Genomic DNA, 26,410 nt, shown 5'->3' on the forward strand with positions numbered 1-26,410 from the left:
TGGATTCAGAGGTCATACGGCGGCTGCAATAGCCAGTCCAGCCGCCCGCTCCGCAGTGGTCTGAAAGCGCAGATTCAGATTAGTTAGGGTACATCCGTGAGGGTTGAGCGGTGGGTTGGAACATGCCTGGGAAACGGCGCACTGGCTCTCGTAGCGGAACCACGGACACCCACGGACACCCACGGACACCCACGGACACCCACGGACACACGCACGCACGCACGCACGCACACACACACACACACACACACACACACACACACACACAATCACACAACAACACACACACACACTCACACAATCACACAACAACACACACACACACACACACACACACACACACACACACACACACACACACACGCACGCACACCGACACTGACCCTGGGAATCGTCGCCTGATGACGTGACCGTATGTGATGAGGCGTGATGCCTGCGCTTTGGTGTAGTTGTCCAAGTCAGGGAAGCGCATGCTCCTGTTGTGTGGTTGTGTGTGCGTGTTTGTTTGTGTGTGTGTGCGTGTTTGTTTGTGTGTGTGTGTGTGTGTGTGTGTGTGTGTGTGTGTTGTTGTGTGATTGTGTGAGTGAGTGTGTGTGTGTGTGTGTGTGTGTGCGTGTGTGAGTGCGTGAGCGAGTGAGTGAGCGGTGCGAGTCTCGGTGCAACAGCAGTGCGGGAAGGGTGCAACCCATACAAAATACAGTAGTGACCACAAGAAAACCAAACGGCTGCCCGTGTTTGCATGTGATGGGAACACGTCTTTGTGGCGTGTTCTGCAGAGCAAATTGTAAATGTCAAGTACTCACGCGTCCCGATAGAGGTTTCGAATAAATGAAAGCTGTCGCGTCGTGGCGGGTTGCTTCTGCATACTCTTTGTTGCGTAATACATCTGTCGTGCGAGTGCATGCAAGCAACCGTACGGGCCAACATCAGCACCACTGAGTAGTTCTCGAGGATACGTATTACCTTTTGGCACACTCGCCAGTTCCAGCATCCGCTCAGTGACACGTTTGAAGCATCATTATCTCGTCCACCGTTCATCAGCCATCCGCTCAGTACGAGCACCACGCATCACCAGCACCACTTGAACCACTATGGTCCATCATGACCCATCGCACCCGCTTCAAGTCGTCGTCGACAAACGAGTGCGCGTGGAGAACGGCGAGTATATCCGCCGGCTTGCTCGCGTTGATGTTCACGCGAACGTCGCGCGGGTTCAGATACTGGCGCACCGTCCACCGATGCGACGCGAGGTGGATGATGGCGGCAATGTACTTGTCTGCCATTGCGGTGGTGGTGGTGGTGGTGGTGGTGGTGGTGGTGGTGGTGGTGGTCACGGGGGCGAAATGGGAGTGAGGGCAGTGTGAAGGACGAGAGGAAGGAGGGGAGGGGGAAGCAAGCGTGAAGGGGTGGGCGCAGGTGGGTCGTGTTGCTCAAGAAAATGAACAATCACAAGTCAATGAGCAAACACCCAATGGATGGCAGAAACATGCACTCTGTTTCAGAGGCAGGCACACTCACAAACAGCCACACAAACACAGGCGCACGCCGAACACACGGCATGCGCGCTTGTACTGGCAGTGCTGGTGGTACGAACCTTCCTTTGGATGAAGGACAAGGAATTCATCTTTGGTGTAGAGAGGAAGAATGTATGTTTCCGCCACCTTGAACAGGTCGCTCTGCATGCGTGCATGATATCAACATTAGGCCAACGCGATGACAAGGTGTGGTGGTGGTGGCGGTGGTGGTGGTGGTGGCGGCGAACAATGCACACAATTTCCATGATCGTCCACGCCTGCGCATACATTTATAAGACACAATGCACGGGCGTTCACGGAAGCTTACCAGTGTCAACCGGCGTGAAGGCATTGACCGCCACTAACGAGACACACACACACACACACACACACACACACACACACATACACACACACACACACACAGCACGCGTTCAAGCGACGTGAGGAGAAAGGAAGGTTCAAACAAGTGCAACGCAACCAGGATTGGCAATCAGGAGGAAGTGGCCCTCACCTCCGGCACCTGCCACAGAGGATCCACCTCTTGCGCAACCTGTCGGGACAACGGACAGCGGGTGGAGTGACAATAAACCCCGTGAGATAACAAGAGGTGAAAGCTAAAGAATGGGCGCAACCGTCACATGGCAGCGACCTCCAACCCGAGCAAGTAAGCGACGACGGTGGCAGCGACGATGACAACAACAACAACAACAACAACAACAATTAACAACAACAACAACAACAACAATTAACAACAACAACAACAACAACAACAACAACAACAACAACAACAACAACAACAACAACAACAACAACAACAACAACTTAATCAACTTAATCAACTTAAACAACAACTTAATCAACTTAATCAACTTAAACAACAACAACCCAGACAACACATTTCATCAAAGCCATGGCAGCCATCAGAAGAAGTTGTCACAGGCACTTCCAGGCGGGCATCCCACAACAGCACCCACGCTCACCATGTTGACGTGCTCGAGTGATTGCGTCTCCTCCCACTCATGGGCGTCTTCCACCTTATCATTGTCCTCCTTGTCTTGAACCTCGTCCTGGCCATTCTCTTCGCCGTTCGGGAGTGCTGGCCCATCGCGATTGGCTGTTGTCGTGTGCACACGTACACAGAAGGAAGGGGAAGAGGAAGAGAGAGAAGGAACATGTGGTGGTGAGATTGCAGATGAGGACGAGACAGACTTTGAGCAGGTGCATCTGCAGTTGTCCATGCAAGCAGAAGACAGGCACGCAGGCTGACTGGCGGAGAAACAGGCATTTACGCACGCATGGACGCACGGACGCACGGACGCATAAACAAACAAATCAAAACAAACAACCAGGCACATGCGCCTACCTCTGATGGGATGGAGGGTGGGCTCGAGGTAGAGGGAGAGCGAGGCGAATGTTTTCATGCAATCGAGGATGAGGCAGTTCTCCTTGTCCGGATACAAGCGAAGGCCCCGCCCAACCATCTGCGCCAGCAGCGTGTGCGAGCCGACGCGCCGTGCAATCACAATGCAGTCAACACACGGCAGGTCTGTTCCCTCTGTCAGCACGCCGACGTTGATCAGAACGGGAAACCTGCACAGGCAGCCATGGTGTGTGTGTGTGCGTGTGTATGTGTTTGTGTGTGAGCTGAAGGAAATCGCAGCAGTACACACGGAGGCAAACAGCAACTGTGACACACACACACACACATTCGCGCACACACACACACATAGCACGTTTGCAGTACTTTCTGGCTCTGAAGTCGGAGAGGATGCGATCTCGAAGATCGAGACGTGTCTGTCCCGTCAGCTGGCGCGCATCCACACCGTTCTCTCGAAACACGTTCTGAATGTTCTCGAGATGCACAATCTTGGACACAAACACGAGCGTGCTCTTGCGGCCCTCAGCCAGCCGCTTCCACTCCTCATACACCAGCGAGAACGAAATGGCGCTTTCGGGCCCACCGCTGCCGTTTTCTGCATCCCGCTCATTGATGCTGTCGTTGTCGTCATCGTAATCGTCGTTGCCGTCGTCGTCCTGGCTGCGTGTGCGTTCGAGCGTGTGGTAACGCGTGTTACCGGCGCTAGTGTGCTGCCCAAGATCCGATGATGCACCCCCACCGATGCTCCTTGGCTGCACAAGCACGTCGTTGCCCATATGCGGGGGTTCTTGCACGTCAACCTGCAACACGGTGACGGGGGACACGTATCCCCACTCCAGCATCTGTGGCAGTGACACTTGGTAGGTGATCTGTTCAAACACGTTCGCAAGCGGCACCCGATCCGGCCGCACAAGCGTGGCAGAGCAGCCCCACACGTGTGGCTTCGGGTGTGCAGATGAAGGCGGTGCAGATGCCACGGTGCTGCTTGTGCCATTGGTAGTGGTGTCATCGTGGGGGAAATCGCCATGCACACGCGCCCCAGCAGCGTCGTCACGCGCGCTGTCGTCGGCATCAGTGTTGCTGTCGTTGCTGTTGCCGGCTTCATCGGGGTCATCGGCATCTTTGAGAAAGTAGTCGAGTACGCGCTGATATGTCTCTGCGGTTGCGTGATGGGCCTCGTCAATGACAATGAGCTTGAACTCCTCAGGGTCAAAGCGCTCCAGGTGGATATCGGCCTCCATGCGGCCCAGCTTGGGCACGCTGGCCAGCACAACGTCCACATCGTCCGTTTTGGCCAGGTGGGATGTGCCAGAGTCGATGCCGACGGTGAGGGTTGGGTTGCTGGCGCGGATCTTGTCATGTGCCTGCTTGAGCAGCTCTTTGCGGTGTGCGAGGACAAGTGTCTTGGTTGCCTTTGTTGTCGGCGGCGGGACGAGCGGGATGAGGTGGCTGAAGATGACGGTTTTGCCTGCGCCCGTTGGCAGCGAGATTGCTTGCGCGTGGACGCCATTCTTGATGGCTTCGAGTGATTTCTCGATGGCCTCGACCTGATATGGGCGCAGCGTGATTTGATTGCCTGAGAGTGGCGCAAGCTTGTCCAGCCAACTTGCCTGCGATTGCGGTGGCGACGCCGCTGCAGTGGACACGGGCGACGTGCTGCCAGATGCAAGGTGGTCGGACGCGGCGTCTGGCGCTGTTGCAGAGCCGTCAACCTCAGCAGATCCTTGTGTTGCGCTTGTGGTGAATGATGAGACGCTGCAAAACATGGAGTGTGGCACACTTCCAGTGCCGGCAGCAACAACGGCACGGCGATCGAGCGCACGCAGGTGTGGACGAGGCAATGTAGTGACAAGCCGACGGGCTGCAGCATGACTGCGTATGCCTTGCGCGGCATGCCTCCACGACGCCCTGCGCACTGCACTGCCACAGCACCTCAGCAGCCATGGTGCTGCTGCCACCGCGGTCACGCTGCTGGCAGCGCACACCGCAGCTCCACCATGCAGCATCGTTGTTGGCTGGGCGGTGGTTGTAGAAAGTTATTGAAATACTTTCACACATTTCAGCAACCACGTTGCGGCAGGCAACCAGCAAGAAGCGACAACATGTGGAGCGATGGTGGTGGTGGAGTGAGGGATGCTGCTGCTGAGCGGGCTGAGCTGGGGTATGGCGGGCTGCTGGAAGAGGTTGGCCCGAGTGAAGATGGAGAGGAGGGTGGGGAAGCGGAGACGGGGGCGATCATGCGAGCCAGACAGCAGCTGGTGCTGCGGCTGTTGCGGGCGTGTCCCATCCCGTTTCTGGGCTTGGCGAGTCTGCACATGGACTCGCAGCAGCTGCAGGCGGATGTGGCGCGCGTGCTGAGTTGCCCGGCTGTGAAAGAGCTGCCGCTACCTGCAGGATATGCAGTGCAGCTACTGAAAGTGGTGATGCGGAGCGTGGAGCGGAGCGGCGACGCGGTGGACGAGGACATGTACAGCTGCATGGGCGCTGCCATGTCCCGCGCAGCGGATGCGCCTGCCTTCCGCCACTACGTGATGATGGCACGGCCGCGCATCTCCCTCGTCTGCCAGGAGGCGACGGCGTTTGTGACACAGGGCACGACGGGCCTGCGGACGTGGCCGGCGGCCCTGCAGTTTGTTGGCTGGGCGCGGAGGCACAAGGCCGATGTCATGGCACCCTGGTCAGGGCGACGCAGCCGCGGCAGCGATGCGGCGTGGTCCGGGGATGAAAATGCCCATGCTCGCGCTGATGGTGCGAACAGCTGTGGCGATGTTCAAGACAGCGCTGACAACGATGCTGAACACAAGGCGGATGGTAATGTGCAAGCAAAAGCACCTTTGGCAGGACCACCGGTGACGGTGCTTGAGCTCGGGTGCGGCACGGGCCTGCTGTCCATGGCGCTGGCCAAGCTGTGGCCGGGCACGCGTGTGATTGCGACAGACCGCAGTGCAGAGGCGCTTGCTCGCTGCGCGGCAAACTGTCGCTTCAACGGCATCAGGCTTGAGGGCGAGGACGATGGCGATATGGAACGGCAACAGCGAGAGGAAAAGGGGGTGATTGAACAGGAGGCACAGCAGGGGCTTGGGGAGGAGGCACATCACGAAGCAGAAGAGAGAGGCAGGGACAACGGAGGGACGGATGCAGAAGATTGGGGCATGAGTACTTTGAAGCATGGGCAGGAAGCGCAGCAGCAACAACAACAGCAGCAACAGCAGCAGCAGCAGCGATTATCGTGCGTGCGGGTGCAGCAGCTCGACTGGACACAGGTTTCTTCCAGCTCAGATGAGGAAAGAGGTGATGACGGTAGTGATGGTGATGATAGAGATGTTGTTGCTGGCGGTTGTGATGGCTTGCTGGCAGAGGCGGACGTGTTGGTTGGCGCAGACATTGTGTTTGACCCAAGTGTGGTACCGAGCCTTGTACGCGTGATTGCCAAGGCATTGCGTGGACAACGGCAAGCCACGCGCGTCAAGCGCGCTGCGTACATCTGTTCCACCATCCGCAACCCCGACACGTACGCCACGTTTCTGGCTGCCATACGAGAGGCGGGCTTGCAGTACACGCAGCTGTGCACAGACGCAGATGGCGATGCCAGCGATCTTGTGGATGACACCACCTGCCCCATCATCCTCTGCCGCATCCAGCCAGCTTCACAATGAGCAGCTTCTGTGTGTGTGTGTGTGTGTGCGTGTGTTTGTGATGTGTGTGTGTGTGTTGCATGTGATGTGTGTGTGCGTTTGTGTGTTTGTGACACGTGTGTGTGTTGCATGTGATGTGTGTGTGTGTGTGTGTGTGCGTGTGACGCAAGTCTGTGAAATCACGTGTTGCTGCTGCTGTGTGAAATGACATGAAAATGTAATGGCACATCTTTGAATACAGTTCTGTAAGCCTGCTTGCGGTTGCAAGGGAGTTTAATTACACTAACAGCCCCAGCTTTCAGTAAGGCAACGCGAGCGAGGGGAGTGTGACTGCGATCGAGCTAAAAAAGAGATAATGTAACATAACGAATGCAACAGAGTACGTACAAGTTGGAGTGCGTTAGGATGGGCCAGTGCTTACAACACTGACACATGGGGGATGGATGGGGAAATTGACTTTCAACCATCTCAAAATACCACCACGCGTCCAAAGCCAGTTGCACATGCGCACGCGGGCACTGGTTATATCTCCTTCTGCTTGCGTTTCAGTACTGCACGTGCCTCCATCTGTGTGGCACACAAGTCATGGGCGTGAACACAATACAGGCGTGTGTGTGCATATGTGAGTGAAAGACTGTGGGAAGGCTGGTTTAGTTGTTGTCTGGATTGTTGTTTAAGTTGTTTAAGTTGTTGTTTAAGTTGTTGTTTAAGTTGTTGTGGTCGTTTGTTGTTGCTGTCGTTTGTTACTGTTGTCGTTGTTGTAAATGAGCAGTCTTTGGCAGCATAGAGACGTGCTTACCCATCGCTTGCGGCAGGCATTGTATGCGTCAAACTGCTCCTGGCATTTGGTCTTGTCATAGTGGTTGTCGTCCAGGCACTTGAACGACGCCTGCTTCTCCTGTACAGGGAGGGACACAGACGATGGGAGTGCATGCAGGTGAGAGGCTGGGGGGGGGGGGACGAGGCAGCAGGGAGAGAAGGGAAGGCACATTGCAAAACAAGAGACAGAGAGAGACAGACAGAGAGAGACAGACAGAGAGAGAGAGAGACAGAGAGAGACAGAGAGAGAGACACAGACAGACAAACACACACAGACAGACACACACATACATGCACACACACACACATGCACACACACTGAACCTGCTTGCAGGGGTGCTGGTCGCGCGCAAACGCCTCCACATCCATCGCCGCAACAGCAAAACAGAACACCACTGCTTCGCGCACCTTAATGCAATTTGCAACGAACCTCGAGCAGCGCACACCGCAGTATCCACCGAACCGCGACTCACAGCAATTTTTGTGCGAGTCGTAGCGAAGCGTGCGCATCAGAGGACCGCCGCTTGCTTTTCCAATTTGCAAATTGCGCACCAGACACACCCACACACACACAAACAGCCACACACACAGCCACCACAAAAGACAGCACTTCCCACCCACCCACGACCGTCGTCACACACCAGCAGCGGCAGAACTTGCGGTGGTGGTGTGAGACCGACATCAGCCTCAACAACAACAACAGCAACAACAACAACAACAACAACAACAACAACAACAACAACAACAACAACAACAACAACAACAACAACAACAACACACACACGCACACACACGCACGCACACGTCGTTGCTCACCCGCACATCAGAAGATCAAGCCGTCGGGGCGTGTTGCACCACCCACAACAGCACGGGAAATCAACGGCCACCCGCCTAACGGAGGAGTTGCCACCAACCCGCCCACCCCACCATCACCATCACCATCACCATGGTGTCCGCGCACCGAGCTGCGCGCATGCCGCTGCCCATGGCCGTGCTGGCACTTGCGATGCTGGTTGCCACATGCGCCAGTTCCGCCAAGGCCGCAGAGTGCCAGCAGCCATGGACGCTGCTGGTGCGCCATGATGCCCGGGCGGGCGTGTTCCCAAAAGGCGAGTTGGATGTAAACGCAAACGACGACAGCAGCCTCATTTACGCCAGCCTCACAGCGCTCGAATCGCAGCGCAGCTTTGACGGGAACTTCTACTTCAAGCTCGTCTGGAACGACCTCTGCGAATCGGGCTGCCTCAGCAACAAAACTGCCATCATCTGGTCGCAGACATCCAACCCCACCACCTCAAACAACGTCACAGGTGCGCAAAAGACCCTCGCAGTGCTTCTTTTCAGCCCTACCTGTGACTCGAGATGACGGGAATTGCGTTGCGCACCACAGTGTACGCATGTATGTGTATGTGTATGTGTGTGTATGTGTATGTGTATGTGTATGTGCATGTGTATGTGTATGTGTATGTGTGAGTGAGTGAGTTGAAGTTGTGAAGACAAATCCGCAAGAACAGCCGCATGCGTTCTCGCCTCCTGTCCTCACACATCACTTGCATTTTTTCTTCTGCACCACCCACATGTTCTCTGGAACAAACACCCCCACCTCCACCCCCTGCCCCCTGTCCCTATCTTGCTTTCCCCATGCTTTTTTCTCCCCTCTCCTCTTGCGTGCGCGCATGTGTGCAATTCGCTCGCATGGCAGGGTACATGCCCTTTGATGTGGCGCCGTATGTGAGTTTTGAGGGCATGAAGCTTGGCAGCTATGCTCTCTTTGACGGGCAGTCAGGCTTCAGCTTCTGGTACAGCGTGGGCATGTTCGAGCTCTTCAACGAGGAGATTCCAGGGCCCATCCCTCCCGGCCATTTACAAGGCATGACCACGCCCCGCGTGGAGCTGTACGTGAAGCGGCTTGACAGCGGCAGCATCGCCGTCGATGGCCCTTGCCCAGAATTTGCCACGTGCACAGATATTGGCGAGGGCAACCACACCTGCGCGTGCCCGTCTGGCTTTGAGGACACGCTGCCCTCCGCCTGCGTCGACATCAACGAGTGCGAGACCACAACCAAGTGCCACGCCGACGCCACGTGCGTCAACACGCCCGGCAGCTTCGCGTGCGTGTGCAACGACGGCTTTTACGGCGACGGCACCACCTGTGAGCCAAACGAGTGCCTTGAGCAAGGCATCTGCCACGAGCACGCGACCTGCAGCAAGACCACCGGCGACTACACCTGCACGTGCAACGATGGCTTTGTCGGCAATGGCACGTACTGCGCGGACGAGAACGAGTGCCACAGCGACCCTTGTCTTGCCGACGCCGTGTGTGTCAACACGTATGGCAGCTTCCACTGCGTTTGCCGCAACGGCCTTGATGGTGATGGCATCACCACTTGCCAAGGTGTTTACATCATTGCCGTGTTTGTGTTGATATCTGGCACATTTATATCTTGCGTGCGCGCGTCTTCGCGTGTATATCGAGTGCATGTTTTGTTTCTGTGGTCCTTTGGTGTCTTGTAACATGCACTCTCAGCCACACGCACACACACATACACACACACACACACGATGCTGTCTATTTCCTCACGCATGCACAACCCACACCGGCGCGGTCCTGTTCTTGTGCAGACGACCTGGTTGTGTGGCTGGAGGGCTCGGACTATGTGCACGGTGCGGATATGTGGCTGGATCGCTCTGGCGACAACAATCACGCCTTCATTAACGCCTCCGCCGTCATGTTCGATGCGTCCCGCGGCCACTTTATCTTCAACGGAACAATGGAGGGTGTGTGTGTGTTCGTGTGCGTGTGCGTGTGCGTGTGCGTGTGCGTGTGCGTGTGCGTGTGCGTGTGCGTGTGCGTGTGCGTGTGCGTGTGCGTGCTTGTATCTGCGGCAACAGCACGGCACACTCGTCAGCTCAACAATCGTCCCCTGTGCTTCTTCACTTGCCCACATCTCTTCACCCCTCCCTCCCCCTCGCTGTCCAGAACTGATCACGGTTGACCTGGACATTGGGCCCAACACCTTCCCCTCACTCACCATCGAGGTGCTCTTCCTCCCCATCACCGCCGTTGGCGATGGTGCTGTCATTGACGCAGACAACGGTGCGTGGCGCAGTTCTATTCATGCGTAGCTGTGTTTGTATGTGTGTGTGCGCGTGTGTGTGTGCATGTGCGTGGGCGTGTATTTGTGTTTGAAAGTGAGAATTGCACCTGCATGCCGATCTGTCAGGATGACCAGCAACACACAACAGGCACCAAGTGACCAGTGTTTCCTCACGGTTTCACACCACCACCACCACCACCACCACCACCACCACCACCACCACCACCACCACCGCTATCATTTTCGCCAGGTGGGTATGACCGCCACTTGGACTTCAACGACTACGAGCTGTACGGGCCGGGCATTGCGTCGGGCACGGGCAGCCCATACGAGGCAGGCAGTACCGCCATTTTCCACCGCTGCTGGCAACACGCCTTTGCCGGTCCGTGTGTATGTGTGCATGTGGGGGAGGGGGGAAAGGTTGTTGTCGTTGTTTTTGTCGTTGTTGTCGTTGTTGTCGTTGTTTTGTCTTTGTCGTTGTCGTTGTCGTTGCTGTTGCCGGCTGTTGTTAAAGCTGTAGCTGTTGTTGATGTGCACCACCATCACCACTGTGATTCCTGCTGCTGCTGCTGCTGCTGTTGTTGCCACGACCCACTTGCGCAGCATTCTCAGCCAACACTCACCCAACAACAACACTCACCCAACAACAACAACAACAACACGCGTGCACTTCCTCTCTCGTCTGTGCGGCGGTGTGCAGTGTTTGAGCAGAGCGGGCGCCGGGCGTCGTTCACGGTGCGCAACGGGCACGTTGGTCGGCCTACCACGGCCTTGAACACGGAAGGGTACACCAACTTCACCATTGGTGGCAGCAGGTGGGATGGTGGCGCCCTCAACGGGTACGTGCGGCGCGTCAAGGTGTACAACCGCGCGCTGACAGAGGAGGAGATCCAGATCAAGTACGACGAGACAAAGCCAGACCTCTTTTGCGAATGTCTTCCAGGATACCGCGGCGTGGAGGAAACAGGCTGCATCGGTACGGTTCTCACGGGCTACTGTGTGGTGTGCGTATATGCGTGTATTGGCTTGTGTGTGTGTGTGTGTTCGTGTACAATTGTGCATGTGCGCGTGTTTCTGGACAATCTTGTGCGTCCACACACACACACACACACACACACACACACACACACACACACACACACACACACACACACACACATGTAAGCTGCTTCAAGCCCAATCCGCTCCCCCGAACAAGCTCACCACCACCACCACCACCACCACCACACGCTCCCCACTCCTCCAGACATTGACGAGTGCGTTGAGCAGACGGACACGTGCAACCCGCTGCGCGGCGTGTGCACAAACGTGCCGGGCTCCTACAACTGCACCTGCGCTGAGGGCTTCTTTGGCGATGGCCGCACATGCGATCCGCCAGCACCGTGCGTCGTCAGCGACTGGGAGGTCACCGAGGAGTGCAGCGCCTTCTGCGGTATTGGCACGCGCACAGAGACGCGCGACATTCTTCGCATGCCCGTGGATGGCGGTGCCAGCTGCCCGTCCCAGCTCACGCGCCAGACACCATGCATTGTTGCGTCATGCCCATCCTCCACCAGCATCGACTTTGTCATCACCACCAGCACGGACACGTACAACGCCAGCAGTGGCACGCCGTTCCCTGCACTGGACACGGCCCTGGGCAACCTGGGAAGCGGCACCACATCTGCCATCACGGGCGTTGTTGTGGACGAGGCAACAGGCACCGTGCTGGTGCAGGTTGCCGTGGACACCCCAGACAGCAGCGCTGCCTCCGTTCGCTCCGCCCTCAACGGCCTTGCGTCTGCGGACGTGGCTGTGGACTCGCAGGACATTGGCGCCTGCTACTGCTCTGCGCGGGAGGAGGACGGCGTGACGTGGCTCGGCGCCGCGTGCGGGCAGCTCAGCCCAACCGTGCACACGTGCGCAGGGTCCACAACAACGTTCATCACGCGCAACTGCACGGGGCGCATCGCTGACGGCGGCTGGGACCACCCGGACACGACGCAGTGCGTGAACGAGGACCTGGCGGCGCTGGCGGACTCGCTTGCCACCACGCCCATCTCGGACGTGCTTGCACAGGCCCTACTGCACACAGGCAGCCCGCAGCTGTTTGGCGTGCAGGACGTGGCCAACCTGGAACGCATCCTCAACGCAACCATCTACATGCAGGCCAACAACATCACCGACCTCGCTGTTGACGACGTGTTTGCGTTTGTGCGCCTCCTCTCGCGCACCATTGGAGCGCCGGAGGATGTTGTCACCGCGGGCCTGTCGACGTTCGGAGCGCTGACGGGCACGTCACTCATCCCGGACGCTGAGGAGATGTTGCTCTACTTTGCAGAGCACGTGCTGCCGCTGGACGAGTCCATCTCTGCCGTCGAGGCAAACGTTGCTGTCGACCTGTACCACACGTCGTTCAACCCCACGGCGCAGGTGTCTTGGCCGCCGCAGGATTCGCGGGCAAGCATCACGCGCCGCTGCTACGGCCCGGAGCCCGAGCACTACTGCTATGTGAACGAGTACGGCAGCGACGCAGCCGCGTTTGATGCCGACCTGTCCATCACCGTGCCAGAGACGCTGCTCAACCTCAGCATGACCGCGCCGCTCGCCTCGTCGCCATCGTCGTCGTCATTGTCATTGTCATCAAACGCGTCATCAAATGCGACAGCAAGCGGCGGCACGGGCGAGGACGCCACCCGGCCTCTGCTGGCCATTGTGGGCGCATACGCCACCAAGTTTCTGTTCCCCAGCATCTCGCTGCGCAACACCATGTCGCAGCTTGTGTACGCGACGCTGCCCACACTCCCGGACGACTACAACATCTCCTCTGATCCGCTCCGCTTCACCGCCACGCCGCAGTTCTACAACGGCACCGACACGGGCTGCGCCATCTGGACACCGGGCTCCTGGGACCCGACCGTGTGCACGCTGGTGAACCCGGACGCGACCACGGGCGCGTATGCGTGCGAGTGCGAGCACCTCACCACGTTTGGGCTGATTGAGCTGCGGGAGCCACAGCCGTCGTTTGTGCAGCCCGTGTACGAGGACTACGTGCGCGGCTGCGCGTCGCTCGCCTGCTTGTTCCTGGTCATCACCTTTGTTGTGCACTTTGTGCAGCCGAGCAAGTGGTCTCCCTCACGCATGGTGGTCATGCACCAGTGCGCGCTGCTGGTTGCAGCCCTCATCATCTTCATGGTTGGCTTCTACGACATCCGCAACCCCAACTGTCGGGAGATTGCCGTTGCGCAGCACGCCATCGCCGTTGCCTTCTTCGCCTGGATCCTGGCTGGCGCCGTGCTCTCGGTCTTCCGCAAGGCGCGCGCGTGGCAGCTGCTCATCATCGGCTACGTCTTCCCCGCCATTGTTGTGGTGGTCACCGCTGTGCTTCGCTACGACGACTACGGCCGCAAGCGCTACCGCACCGACCCGGACAAGCACTGCTTCATTGACACGGACATTGACCTCATCTGGGCCATGTACGGCCCCGCTGCCGGGTTTGCCGGCGTCGCCGTGCTCATCTACCTGGGCATCATGTGCTTCTCCGTGTGCTTCTGGCCAAAGGACCGCCTCAAGATGGTGGTCGGCGTGACCAGCGTCACGGGCACGCTCAAGCGTCGCCGCAAGCAGGCCAGCATCAGCAACGGCGCTGGCGAAGAAATCGAGCTTGACGCGCTCAGCACGGGCACAGACACCATGAGCAAGAACGCCACGTCCACGTCTGCCCTGCAGGAACAGGAGAAGCCGGAGCACAGGGACATTGAGCCCGTCAGCCGCGGCCACGCGCTGTGGATGTCGTTTGCCAGCTTCCTGCTTGCTGGTGTTGGTGGCGGGATTCCGCTTGCCGAGCTGTTCCTGATCAACGGCGTGTACACCGACCTCTGGCGCCCGCTCTTTGCTGGCGGCGTCATCTTCTACGTGAGTGCATGTGCTTTTGAGGGGAGATTGGGGTGGGGTAGTGGTGTGTGCATGTGCATGGAATGTCCGTGTGCGCGCGTGGGTGTATGGATGTGTACATGGGCATGTGGCACCGCCCCAGGGGGGGGGGGGCGTTGTGTTGATTGTGCTGCAACATTGTTGTTGTTGTTGTTGTTGTTGTTGTTGTTGTTGTTGTTGTTGTTGTTGTTGTTGTTGTTGTGTGTGTGTGTGTCGGTTGTCACTCGAGTCTCGTGTCATTCACAAACACGAGGACACACCCAAACGCAAACGCATACGCACACATGCGAACACATCCCACGCACATTCCCACCACACGCACACTTAGTCGCACACCAATGCACCCGCTTCACGCTCTCACTCACACACGCGCACACACACACACACACTCTCTCTCTGGCTCGCATGCTTACACGTGTACTTTACCCATTGTGTAGGGTGCGTTGATGCTGCTGGTGTTTGGGCTGCCGGATCTGCTGGCGTGCCTGTGCGGTCGCCGCCGCTCCTCTGTGACGGCGGACGAGGAGGTCATTGCCGGCGACGCAAACAAGCGCGTTGCAGAGTGGGATGAGTTTGGAAGGCAGAGCAGCGCGCGTCGTCGCTCGCGCCGCCGCAACGAGGCCACGCTGCGCTACCTGCGCACGCTCCCACCTGCAGAGCCAAAGCGCAAGCCACTGCCACAGGTGCAGGAGGAGCAGCAGCAGCAGCAGGAGAAGGACGCCATGTCTGCCGTGTCTGTGCCGTCCACAGCAACGGGCGCTGCTGCAAGCGGCATGGTGGATCTCTCCGTCACGCAGTTTGACACGGCGTCGCTCAATCTTGAGGGAGACATGGACGCGCCACTGCAGCCGGGCGTGCCAGACCCGTTTGTTGTCGACCGCGATGTGTTTGATGTGCTTGAGGCGGACATGGTGAAGCTTCGTGAGGAGCTTGCTGACCTTGCCGATGAGAGTGAGCTGGAGGAGTTTGATGCCATTCTGCAGGACATGGACACGGCGCACCAGGAGAGCCTGCAGCGGCAGCTGTACAACCGACGCAAGTCGATGCGCCGTCGCGCGTCGTCCAGCAGCCAGATGGGCATGCTCTCGACTGCATCCGTGCGCGGGTCTGAGGCAGACTTTATGATGTCTGACAACGACTCCATCAGCACGGCCGGCGTCATCCCCCGCAACTCCTCAACGCGTCGCAGCTCAGACTCGTCCCTGGAGATGGACTTTGCCTTTGAGCGGCAGTCGTCCTCCGTGCGCTCGGAGCAGCGCCGCCCAAGCGCAGAATACCTGCAGACGGACGGGCTGAGCAGGGGAACATCCATCCGCAGCGTGCGCTCCTCTGGGAGTCAGATGGTCACGGGAGCAATGAGCGACGCGTCACAGCCGTCTGTGCACTCGTCACAGCGCGGCGCATTGGCGGCCATTGTGGAGGCTGGCCAGGAGCGGGACGACCTTGGCGACGGCGATGGCGATGCGGCAAACAACACCAATGGCGACGCCAACAACGGGAACACCGGTGGCGACGCGAGGGGGCGCGACAGCACGATGACGACGACGGCAGCGCGTGAGGCAATGATGGCTGAACGGCTGAAGGACTTTGCCGACGAGTCTGAGGGGGAGGGCGGACACAACATGAGCGAGGCCGAGGATGGCGACAATGACGATGACGAAGAGCAGGAGGAGGAGCAGGTGCTCGTGGGCGCTGATGATGACGGTGATGGTGACGTTGGCGCTGTTGGCGCATCGCTGGAGGATAGCTACGACAACAGCGACTTTGTGGGCACGGGTGCCGCAGACGATGTGTACGCGGACCCAAACGCCCCCGACGAGAGCGCTGGGGAGAAGCGCGTGTCGCTCACGCCTGACGAGGAGTTTTCGGAGATGGCGGGCCTGTTGGCGACGCTGCAGGACAAGGTGGACCGGCCCTCGCTGCCCTCTGTGCAGGAGAACGCTGAAGAGGAGGAGGACGATGATGATGAAGGCGGTGATGGTGATGGCCCAACGGTGTCGTACTTCTAAGCGAGCAGTGGTGTCATCTCGAATCAGAACCAAGTCCATGTATGTGTATGTGTGTGCACGTACGTGCATTTGTTGTGGAAAAGAGTGTGAAGCTTCATGGGAGTTTGTTGATGCATTCCGTTCATCAGGGTGCGTGGTGGTGTTAGTGGTGATGCGCGTCTCTTTTCGTCTCTGGCGTTTGGTTTTGGAGTTGACGATGACGTGTATTTTGACAGCGGCAGGGCGTGAACTCCAATCGCGCCGAGTGCTTGCGATGACGAGACACGATCGATTGCTTGTGAACATGGCGTGTAATTGGTGCGTGCCTCTCCACATGCCTATTGTGCATGCCTGCAGACGCGCGTGGCATTGCCGTGCTGCGATTGTGTGGTCTTTGGTTATGGTGGTTGTGTCGGCACACGTGTTGCGGCTGCTCCCGTGAGCTGGGTTCTCTGCGGGGAGGACACGCAAGCATACTCGTCGATTATGGCGCATGTGCGTGTGCATGTGCATGTGCGAACTTTCGTCTCATGAATTTGGTGGCACGACCTATGTTAGTTTCAACAAGCAATGTGTGTGCTTGGTTTCCTCTTCTTGTGTGTTTTGGTTGTAGTGTTTAAACTTTGCCATAACCAAGCAAGAGCCACACAACAGCGGTGAGGAAGAGAGAGAGAGGGGGGGGGGAGAAGGAACACAAGGAGTTGGCAGAGGAAGGAATCGTAATCATGCTGACACGCACACAGTGACACGAAACCACGGAAACACAACCACGGAAACAGGATCACACGAACGTGGAAACAGGAGTAGACACACGCACAGACACACAGACACAATCGCATACACACAGACACACACAGACACACACAGACACACACACACACACACACACACACACACACACACACAAGTGCAAAGGACATCCTAACTGAGAGTGTGTGAGAAGAACGAGTCGACCAAGCTTCGCACGCCGCGGCCGCTGTTAGAGGAGGGCGTTGGCGAAGCATCGTCGTCGCTTGTGCTGGACCCAGACCCGCCATGGCCACTCAGTTTCCCCTTGAGGATGAGGGCGAACAACATGGCCACAACAATCAGCACGAGCAGGATGATGACATATTTCTTTGCTGCGCTCTTCTGGTACTTTTGACCCTGTGTGGCACGTTCGTTTGAGGTGCACGTGGGTGAGTGAGTGAGTGAGTGAGTGAGTGGGTGAGTGGGTGAGTGAGTGAGTGAGTGGGTGAGTGGGTGAGTGAGTGAGTGAGTGAGTGAGTGAGTGAGTGAGTGAGTGAGTGAGTGAGTGAGTGAGTGAGTGAAAGAGTGAGTGAGTGAGTGAGTGAGTGAGTGAGTGAGTGAGTGAGTGAGTGAGTGAGTGAGTGAGTGAGTGAGTGAGTGAGTGAGTGAGTGAGTGAGTGAGTGAGTGAGTGAGTGGGAGCTTCAACGAGCATTGCTGTGTGAGTGTGCGCCATTGCCCACAGAATCCAGTGTCGCACCTGCTCCAGCTCCCTCCGTCCGCTCTCCACCCGTCGTTCTGTTAGTTCGAGGTTGTAGTCGATGCGGTCCAGGATCGTGCCCTGTGCACCAACGAAGCAGCGACGCGTGCCAACATGAGTGACAGAATGTACATGTGGAGAGAGAGAGAGAGAGAGAGAGAGAGAGTGTGTGTGTGTGTGTGTGTGTGTGTGTGGGGGGGGGAGTTGTTTGTATCAAGTGTGCGTGTGTGTGTGTGTATGTGTGCGCGCGCGCGTGTGTGTATTTGTGTGTGACGTGTCGCCCAAGCGTTTGTTGGCGTTACAAACAACCCACTGGAAGCATGGCGCAAGGATATGAGGAAGGAGATACAACTGCGTTCATTCAGCACTTCGCACCTGATCAACAACAAGCTCTGCCAGATCCTTGAAGATGAGAGCAAGGTCGTTGATGCTCTGGCAAATCGCACGCACGACAGTTTGCAGAAAAAATCGTCATAATGAGCATGAGAGACACCAACCAATTGAACGCAAACGCACAAACACACAAACACACACGCAATCACAAAAACAGAGACGTCATGGGCAGACAGACAGATGCACATGATGAAGAATGGCATACTTTGACAATGTTTGTGATTTCTTGTTCGCGCTGTGCAATTTGCGCGGTGTTGTCGCGTAATTGCTGCTGCTGTGTATCCGTAAACCCCTAGCAGATGTGTTGTGTTGTGTTGTGTTGTGTTGTGTTGTGCGTGTGTTTGCATGTGTGCATGAGCACAGGTGTAACAGTGCAGCTGCAACAAACCAGCGAAACAGAATAAGGCATACAAGCAGACGGACACACACACACACACACACACACACACACACACACACAATACACGCACATACACAACAAGACAACGCACTGTGTCGAATGTAATGTCCTCTTCTTCGTCGTCATCCACACCCATCTCCATCAGCTCGTCTGTAAAACCGTAGTCCTTCTCCTTTGCCTCGCGCCCACGCATTCCTTGAAAGCGGCGCAGCAAGAAGAAGGGTAAGCGCATGCGTGCGCGTGTTTGTGTGCGTGTATGTGCGTGCGTGTGTGTGTGTGTGTGTGTGTGTGCACATGGCGTGTGCGTGCACGTGAACGTGTGGTGTAACGAGGGTGTTTGCGGCGAGCGCCACACAGTGTAAAACAAGGCTGGTCGTCCATGTGCTTACGTTTGAGGTACAGGCCCTGGCCCTTGCGGAAGGATTGTGATAGTTCTTGCAACTCCCCTGCGATGGAACGCATGACATTCTGCGTGACGCGTGCTTCCTGTGTGGACCCAGATGCCTTGCCCTGCACACACGTGCACGCGTGTGGGTGTGTGGTTGGAGTCGGGGAGATGCACAAGCAGGAACATGATGATAAGGATTGGCCATGCTCGAGTTTGCACTTAACACGGGACCGAGGCAGTTCGGCAATACGCAAGACACAGAAGAGAGACAAAGTGGGGGCAGAGAGACAGAGAGGCACACGAGAAGAGTAGACAAATCGACAGACGCAGACAGCCGGAAGGACAGAGAGACAGACAGATCAAAAAACAGACACACACACAGACACACAGACACACACACACACACACACACACACAGAGGCAAGTGCACCTTTCGTCCAATGTTCTGAATCGTCTTTTGGCAGCGATGAAACATCTATTGCGGTGTGTGGGAGAAGCAGGGATGGGGGAGGGTGAGATGGCATTTGCGTTAAGGCCATGCATGTAGGGCTTGCACCGCGTCGTGCTGCCATCTCGCACGCAGCGACTTACCCCAGTGATCTCGGAGGTGGCAATCTCAATCTTGCGCTCTTCCTCCGCGTGTTCGTCAAAGTTTGGCGTGTTGATGTGCTGGTTGTGCATTTGGTTGAGCTCCTTGATGCGCGTGCGAATTGTGTTGATCATCTCCCGAGCCTGGAGAATGGAGCAACGAGGTGATGGTAGTCGTGAGAGCAGCCCTTGTGCGTGCGTGCGTGTTCGTGTTCGTGTGTGTATGTCTGTATTATGTGCGTGCGTGCGTGTACGTGTGTGTGTGTGTGTGTGTGTGGATAAACACTCTGTGAACATGCATGCTTTCGTGGATGCACCATCACGTCACGGCCGCCGCGCAAAGTGTGCACTCCGCTGATGATGACGTCGTACCTCCTCCACATCGTCCACCCATTCTGGAGGAAGGGAGACTGTCGTCTGTGGCGAGTCCTCGTCCTCGCTCAGCAGCGCATCTCGGTCGTTGATGGGCTGGTTGACATGGGCGATGACATTTGAGATCAAACACAGACGTGTGAGCATCTAACAAGGAAGGCCAATCAGCAGCAGCCGATTCGAGCAGCAAACGACGGCAGGCACGACACGACGCAGGCACGACAAGATGCGAGATGGCAAGCTCAAGACACAATGGGCTACGATGACAATGGTGATGACAAGCCGCGACCATCGCAAACCACAGGGGAGCCATGTGCAAGTTTCCACACCACCTCCCCCACCATCTCCCTACCTGCACGTGACTGCCTGCGCCCCTGCTGCTCCGCGCATTCCTCCGGCGCACAAACTCCCGCGTCCTGTCGCGATAAGCCATGGTGGTCGTGGCAGTCAGTGTATGTGGGCAGTGTGTGCGTGTGTGAAGTTGGTTGATGGGTGAGAGTCGTGAATTTATGTGCTGTTGTTGCTTGTGTTGTTTTGGTTTGTGGCTGCTGCTGTCCTTCGTCCATTCACCCCCAGCGAGCAAGCGACGAGCATGATGCGAACAGGCGTGCGGCTTGCGCTTGCGGTGAGGCTCGGCACTCCACACTGCCGGGTGTGTGTGTGTGTGTGTACCTCTTTGCAATTGTCAAACAGATAGATCAGACGGACAGGGGGAGGACGACTGGGTGTGCTTCACAATTCACTTGCTCACTGCGTTCTTTGCTTGTTCTTTGCTTGTTCTTTGCTCGCTTCAGAGGTGTCCCAGTGTCTCAAGACGTGCTGCAACTGCAGCGAACCGGCTGGTCACTGATCCACAGGTGCTCCAGGACAAAGTGGACGCATGGAAGGGGCCCTACACGCCTGGTGCGCTTCCGCAACGTGTCTTGTCATGGTATCACCCCGTCTGTATCTCTCAAAAGTATCGCTCGAGACCCCTTGCTGTGCCTGTGTGTGCCTGCATGTCAGGGCCGTGAATGGCCTTTCATGGTGTCCCGCCGATCACGGTATTGCTCTTGGATGGCGCTGTGCGTTGTTGAATGAGGCAGGCCCACTGACGGAGGCGGAGTTTGAACAGTTCTTCACAGACGGGTTTGTCCTGAAACGTGATATTCTCACACCCGATCTCCTCCACGCTGCGCAAGGCGAAGTGGAAAAGGTGTGTGTGTGTGCGTGTGTGTTTGTGTTTGTTTGTGCGTGTGTGTGTGTGTGTGTGTGTGTGCTTTTGTGTGTGTGTGTGCTTTTGTGTGTGTGTGTGTGTGTGCTTTTGTGTGTGTGTGTGTGCTTTTGTGTGTGTGTGTGTGTGTGTGTGTGTGTGTGTGTGTGCGTGTGTGTGTGTGTGTGTGTGTGTGTGTGTGTGTGTGTGTGTGAGTACCCGCGTGGACTCATGCGCTCAAGCGTCGGGTTGCACACACTGGCATACACTGGCTTTGATTTGCCCAACTGCTTTCTCTCTTCCAATATAACTTTCCCTTATATACTTATCCATCCCAATTCCTTCCCTTCACCGTGCCAGGAAGTGGACGAGGTTGCTCGCGCCCTATTTGCAGCGGGAAAGATCACGGTGTGCTTGCACTTGCGCCAACAGTGTCTTATTGAGTGGATCGAGTGCTTGTGTTCCCCTGCTGTTGGCATTGCCTGTGTCATTTGGCTTTGCCTCGCGGGCGATGTCTCTGTCAACACCGCCCATCCCATCCTGCTCTTGCCAATTCGCCACACTCTCAGTGACATTATGTCATGTTATGCTCCACTGCGACGTGTCATCGCAACACGCATGTATGCCTTCACCGTGACACCAGGATTTGTGTGAGAAGGAGGGCTTCTTTTCCCGCTTGACTGCGTTGGAGAAGCAGTTTCCACACGTCTCTGTTCTTCTTCATAAGCGAGGCGTTCTTCGCCCAGGCGTGCGGCAGTGAGTCTCACGCACACCTGCGAAACAGCTCTGACTTTAACCACACGACCACCGTTGCTGTGCAATTCACCCTTCGTTGTTGCTCATGGCAATGAATGTGTTCACTCCGAGTCCACCACTGTTCTCTTCGCCTCCGTCTTTCTTCAGGCTGTGGTCTGCACCGGTGCTGCTCGACATTGCACAGCAAATCATCGGCCCCGACATTGCGGCACATCCCGTGTGGAACCTGCGTTGCAAGGTGTGCATGTGGGAGTGTGTGTGAGTTTGTGTGTGTTCATGTGCGTGTGAGTACATTTGTTGTGTTTGTGTGACACAGAGAGTGTGTATGTGCGTGTGTGCGTGTGCGTGTGTGCGTGTGCGTGTGCGTGTGTTTGTGTGTGTGTGTGTGTGTGTGTGTGTGTGTGTGTGTGTGTGCCTTGAGAATGCATTCCTTGGCTTTGGCGTACTTCTTTTCTGTGGTGCGTATTGACTGCCGTCCTGTTACTTGGCTGCTGCTCTGAATCATCTAGACCCCACAGCAAGAGCAAGCCACCGTGCCATGGCACCAAGACATTGCGTACCTGGACGAAGAGTGCTGGTCAACGCTGCAGGTCTGTCATCTTCTTACTTTGACGAAAAGACTTCGAGGGGAAGTCTTTGGCTCCATCAACACACACACACACATGTGCACACACACATGTGCTCACGTACACAGACACACACACACACACATGCACACACGCACACGCGCACACACACATGCACACACGCACACGCGCACACACACAATTTGATTAGTTGACGGCGTGGGTTCCGCTGTTGGATGCAAACGAGGAGAATGGCTGCATGCAAGTTGTTCGTGGTGGCCACAGGACCGGAAGAGCAGCGCACCACACATGCTGTGCGGGGGGCACCTGGTACGTTTTTGTGTGCACCTGTTTACGTGTCTCAGTGTGTGTGCATGTTGATGTGCGTTGACGTGTGTTGATGTGTGTTGATGTTACTGTGTGTTGCTGTGTGTTCCTATTTATGTGCGCATGTTGATGTGTGTTGACGTGTTGACGTGTTGGCTCCATGTTGCTGGCTCCTGCTTGTGATGGCGTATTGTCTGGCGTGATGTTAACTTGAGCGACCAACCCCCACCCCCGGACTGCTGTTGCTGCTCTTACAGGTATGTGGACTTGCCGGAGGAGCAGATAGAGGATGTGCTGGAGTGCAACATGGCGACGGATGTCGTCACTTGTCCAGTGCCAAAGGGCTCCGTGCTGCTCCTCAACAACCTCATCCCACACCGCTCCCTCAACAACATGTCCCCAAACATTCGCTGGAGCTTTGATCTGCGGTGGCAGAGCCCCCATGAGCCAACGGGCTTTTGTACGTGTCCATGGTTGTGCGTTGCTGTGTGGTTGCATGTGTCAGTGTCTGCATGCATCCGTGCATCTGCGTGTGCTCGCCTGGTTGAGTGTGCTTGGTGCGCTTGTTTGTGATGGTCCTTGTTTGTGATGATGTTTGTGGCAGTGGTGGTAAGCGCCATGCACTGCCACGGCCTTTTCCCATTGCTGCACGCAACTCACTCTACATTGTCATGCACATGTGTGCATGTGTGGCTGCAGCCGGGATCAAGGAAACCTTACCGATGCGCATGGGCGGCAACAAGGACTTCAACATCAACTGGGACAAGTGGGCACGGGAGGTGAGCGCAACGGCACTGCCATCAGCGTTAAAGAGATTATGTTGGCTGTTGTTCCACATGCGAACAGCTTTGCTCATGCCACGCGTGTGTGTGCGTGCGTCATCATCACATACACACACACACACACACACACACACACACACACACACACACACACACACACACACACACACACAAACAAGCAGGATCGCCACACGGGCATGACTGAGGCTGCACAACGCAGATCAGCGGCAGCAGGCGCGGACGGGACCAGAGAGAACACCACGAGCAGTGATGACGAGAAGGAGTTTGACACAACCATTGTTGGGCCGTGGATGCACCGCTGGCCAATCACACACCACAACCGACACACGCGCGCCCTGATGCGCAGCTCAAACAACACGTGAACAACACATGTGAGACATGATGTGAGACATGTTTTGAACACATCTTCAGTGTCCGTGTGCGTGTCAACCAACGAACAACCACCTGCTGCTCATAAACGAACGAACGCCCACTCGCTTGCATGTGAAAAGCGGACATCACCAACACGATGAGCGAGGTTGAGGATGCTTATGGTGGCGTGTACGAAGACGTGTTGGAGAGTGACTCAGACACAGACTCGGACGCCTCATTGGTGGGTGTGTGTTGCAGCAGCCATGTGTGTGTGTGTGTGTGCGTGTGTGTGAGTGTGTGTGGGCGAGAGAGCGAGTGTGCGTGTGCTTTTGTGTGTGTGTGTGTGTGTGTGTGTGTGTGTGTGTGTGTGTGTGTGTGTGTGTGTGTGTGTGGGCGAGAGAGCGAGTGTGCGTGTGCTTTTGTGTGTGTGTGTGTATGTGTGTGTGTGTGTGTGTGTGTGTGAGTGTCAGTGTGTGTGTGTGTGTATGTATTGCGTTTACATCTGCTCACCAGTGTGCTCGCGCCTGATGCTGTTGGTGAGCAGGATGAGCTGCCAGCGGAGTGGCCGCCCGCATATGCTCGTACAGAAACGGGCGAGGGAAGTGACAGCGATACGCAGGATGCAGAGACACGCACGCCACAGCAGGAGGAAGAGGATGGACCCGTAGCGGAGGAGGTTAAGGCGAGCGCACAAGGCAAGAACGACGAAGCCGTGCTCGCGTCGAAGGTGGTCGGACGGGATGATGCGGCGAATGCCAGTGGGCAGGCAGTGAGGGAAGGCGACGACGATGCAAGTACGAAGGCAACAGGCGCCAGCAACACAGACACCGATACCGCCGAGGACAGCAAGGAGCAGGTCAACGCTGACGATGCTCAAGATGCTGAAGCTGGTGGAGATGCTGTTGACCCGTCATCCAAATGGAAGGACATCCTTGCCCGCTGCCGCGCTCTCGGGCTTCCAACGTGCGAAACCTGTATGCGTGTGTGTCTGTGTGTCTGTGTGTGTGTGTGTGTCTGTGTGTGTGTGTGTCTGTGTGTGTCTGTGTGTGTCTGTGTGTGTCTGTGTGTGTCTGTGTGTGTCTGTGTGTGTGTGTGTGCAAAGGCACCTCGCCTGCTAACCCTTGCGGCGTGGTTCATCTGCGTCTGTTCATTCAGTGAGGCGAACGTATCTGAGTACGACCGCACCCTCATCCACTGCACCTTGCGCATGCAAGACCACAAGACAGGTGTGTTGGTGTGTGTTGCGTGCTTGCACCGTCTATTGATTTGTCCTTCGTGCACTCATGTATGTGGTCGGTGGCTTGCTTCTCTAATGCTTGCTTGCTTGCTTGCTCATGCAATGTGCCATCTCACCTTTGGCGAGCTTGCTTGTGCGTGTGCGTGTGCGTGTGCGTGTGGCGTTGCATTGCCTCCAGGTGCGACAACCAAGACGGCCGTGGTGCGTTCATTGAAGGATATGGAGGGTGTGTTGAAGCAGGTCGAAGATCACTACTCCCCTGCAGGATGGACGCTTGTGTGGTGCGAAGACCTCTCACGGCACTATTACATCAACAAGGACACAGGTGGGCAAGGCTGCGCATGTGCTTGCGTGTGTTTGGAGGAAGGGGGGGGGCAAAGGGGTTGCTTGGTTGATTCGGGTGTTGTGTACAAAGTTGTGTGTGTGTGTGTGTGTGTGTGTGGTGGTATGTGTGTGTGTGTGCCTGGTGTACTTGTGTGTGTGTGTGTGCCTGGTGTACTTGTGTGTGTGTGTGTGTGCCTGGTGTACTTGTGTGTAAGTGGCTGGTGTGCTTGTGTGTGTAAGTGTATGTGCAAGTGGGCCATGCCAGGCCTTTCGGTGTTACATCATCCTCACTGAAAGCAACATGTACTCAGGGGCAACGAGTTGGGAGGTCCCTTCATCGTCAACACAAGCGAGTACTGACGGGAGCTCACAACCTGCGGCGAAACGCAGCAAGCGCGCCGACGTCGCCGTCATGCCACGCTCTCGTCGCTCGTACGTGCCCTGACTTCTTTGACTTGCGGCCCTCTCGCTATCCACACAACACAACACAACACAACACAACACAGCACAACACAACACAACACAACACACGATTGCATGCGAGTGGTGTGTTGTTTGTTCGATTGTCACACCATTACGAGCTCACGATGTGTGGTATCACTTTGCCGTTTTAGGGCCAAGAAGCTGGCGTCCATCTTCAAGCAGTGGCAATCGTCCTAATGTGGTGAACGCATCCAGCTCAAGATGCTGTCTCTCTATCGTAACAGATCCCCTCGCCCTTCCCCCTTTCCACCCGCGTGTGTTTCTTGCTTTTGCTCATCATAAATGCCTCACACCCAGACCAGGATGCAACCAATGTGACAAAGAAGAGATAGACACACAGAGAATAGGAGAGGAGAGGAGGGAAAGCAGAGAAGGGAGCAGCAGAGCAAGGACGGC

General features: G+C 56.4%; 7 protein-coding genes across 7 annotated transcripts; 4 read left to right on the plus strand and 3 right to left on the minus strand.

Moving 5' to 3' along the window:
* Nucleotides 1–5: 5 nt before the first annotated feature.
* On the minus strand, nucleotides 6–4,932 carry PTSG_03652 (uncharacterized protein; the record flags this gene model as incomplete). The annotated part of the gene is made up of 9 exons (XM_004995323.1): nucleotides 3,262–4,932; nucleotides 2,881–3,107; nucleotides 2,498–2,631; nucleotides 2,029–2,067; nucleotides 1,595–1,676; nucleotides 1,116–1,276; nucleotides 804–886; nucleotides 384–476; nucleotides 6–60 (listed from the first exon to the last, which is right to left on the minus strand). The coding sequence occupies exons 1-9, from the start codon at nucleotides 4,899–4,901 to the stop codon at nucleotides 6–8; spliced, it is 2,514 nt and encodes an 837-aa protein (XP_004995380.1). The 5' UTR covers nucleotides 4,902–4,932.
* Nucleotides 4,933–4,997: 65 nt separating this feature from the next.
* Nucleotides 4,998–6,551, plus strand: PTSG_03653 (uncharacterized protein; the record flags this gene model as incomplete). The annotated part of the gene is made up of 2 exons (XM_004995324.1): nucleotides 4,998–6,186; nucleotides 6,253–6,551. The coding sequence occupies 2 exons, from the start codon at nucleotides 4,998–5,000 to the stop codon at nucleotides 6,549–6,551; spliced, it is 1,488 nt and encodes a 495-aa protein (XP_004995381.1).
* Nucleotides 6,552–6,771: 220 nt separating this feature from the next.
* Nucleotides 6,772–7,859, minus strand: PTSG_03654 (uncharacterized protein; the record flags this gene model as incomplete). Its single annotated transcript, XM_004995325.1, has 3 exons — nucleotides 6,772–7,097; nucleotides 7,330–7,428; nucleotides 7,674–7,859. 3 exons carry the CDS (start codon nucleotides 7,857–7,859, stop codon nucleotides 7,053–7,055), a joined length of 330 nt encoding a protein of 109 aa, XP_004995382.1. The 3' UTR covers nucleotides 6,772–7,052.
* Nucleotides 7,860–8,099: 240 nt separating this feature from the next.
* Nucleotides 8,100–16,975, plus strand: PTSG_03655 (tamm-Horsfall protein). Its single transcript, XM_004995326.1, has 8 exons — nucleotides 8,100–8,659; nucleotides 9,052–9,744; nucleotides 9,972–10,127; nucleotides 10,330–10,446; nucleotides 10,698–10,829; nucleotides 11,148–11,423; nucleotides 11,694–14,341; nucleotides 14,797–16,975. Exons 1-8 carry the CDS (start codon nucleotides 8,296–8,298, stop codon nucleotides 16,366–16,368), a joined length of 5,958 nt encoding a protein of 1,985 aa, XP_004995383.1. The 5' UTR covers nucleotides 8,100–8,295; the 3' UTR covers nucleotides 16,369–16,975.
* Nucleotides 16,976–17,227: 252 nt separating this feature from the next.
* Nucleotides 17,228–20,501, minus strand: PTSG_03656 (uncharacterized protein). Its single transcript, XM_004995327.1, has 10 exons — nucleotides 20,328–20,501; nucleotides 19,976–20,071; nucleotides 19,607–19,747; nucleotides 19,446–19,490; nucleotides 19,017–19,137; nucleotides 18,719–18,822; nucleotides 18,433–18,519; nucleotides 18,210–18,266; nucleotides 17,835–17,915; nucleotides 17,228–17,493 (listed from the first exon to the last, which is right to left on the minus strand). Exons 1-10 carry the CDS (start codon nucleotides 20,406–20,408, stop codon nucleotides 17,269–17,271), a joined length of 1,038 nt encoding a protein of 345 aa, XP_004995384.1. The 5' UTR covers nucleotides 20,409–20,501; the 3' UTR covers nucleotides 17,228–17,268.
* Nucleotides 20,459–24,091, plus strand: PTSG_12054 (uncharacterized protein). Its single transcript, XM_004995328.1, has 11 exons — nucleotides 20,459–20,600; nucleotides 20,770–20,878; nucleotides 21,061–21,170; nucleotides 21,528–21,575; nucleotides 21,811–21,923; nucleotides 22,071–22,161; nucleotides 22,433–22,513; nucleotides 22,701–22,819; nucleotides 23,074–23,276; nucleotides 23,516–23,595; nucleotides 23,781–24,091. Exons 1-11 carry the CDS (start codon nucleotides 20,568–20,570, stop codon nucleotides 23,979–23,981), a joined length of 1,188 nt encoding a protein of 395 aa, XP_004995385.1. The 5' UTR covers nucleotides 20,459–20,567; the 3' UTR covers nucleotides 23,982–24,091.
* On the plus strand, nucleotides 24,086–26,312 carry PTSG_12055 (uncharacterized protein). Its single transcript, XM_004995329.1, has 6 exons — nucleotides 24,086–24,211; nucleotides 24,515–24,933; nucleotides 25,126–25,196; nucleotides 25,386–25,532; nucleotides 25,843–25,963; nucleotides 26,146–26,312. Exons 1-6 carry the CDS (start codon nucleotides 24,128–24,130, stop codon nucleotides 26,189–26,191), a joined length of 888 nt encoding a protein of 295 aa, XP_004995386.1. The 5' UTR covers nucleotides 24,086–24,127; the 3' UTR covers nucleotides 26,192–26,312.
* Nucleotides 26,313–26,410: the final 98 nt, after the last annotated feature.

This window comes from Salpingoeca rosetta, assembly GCF_000188695.1.
Source record: "Salpingoeca rosetta unplaced genomic scaffold supercont1.8, whole genome shotgun sequence".
NCBI lineage: Eukaryota > Choanoflagellata > Craspedida > Salpingoecidae > Salpingoeca > Salpingoeca rosetta.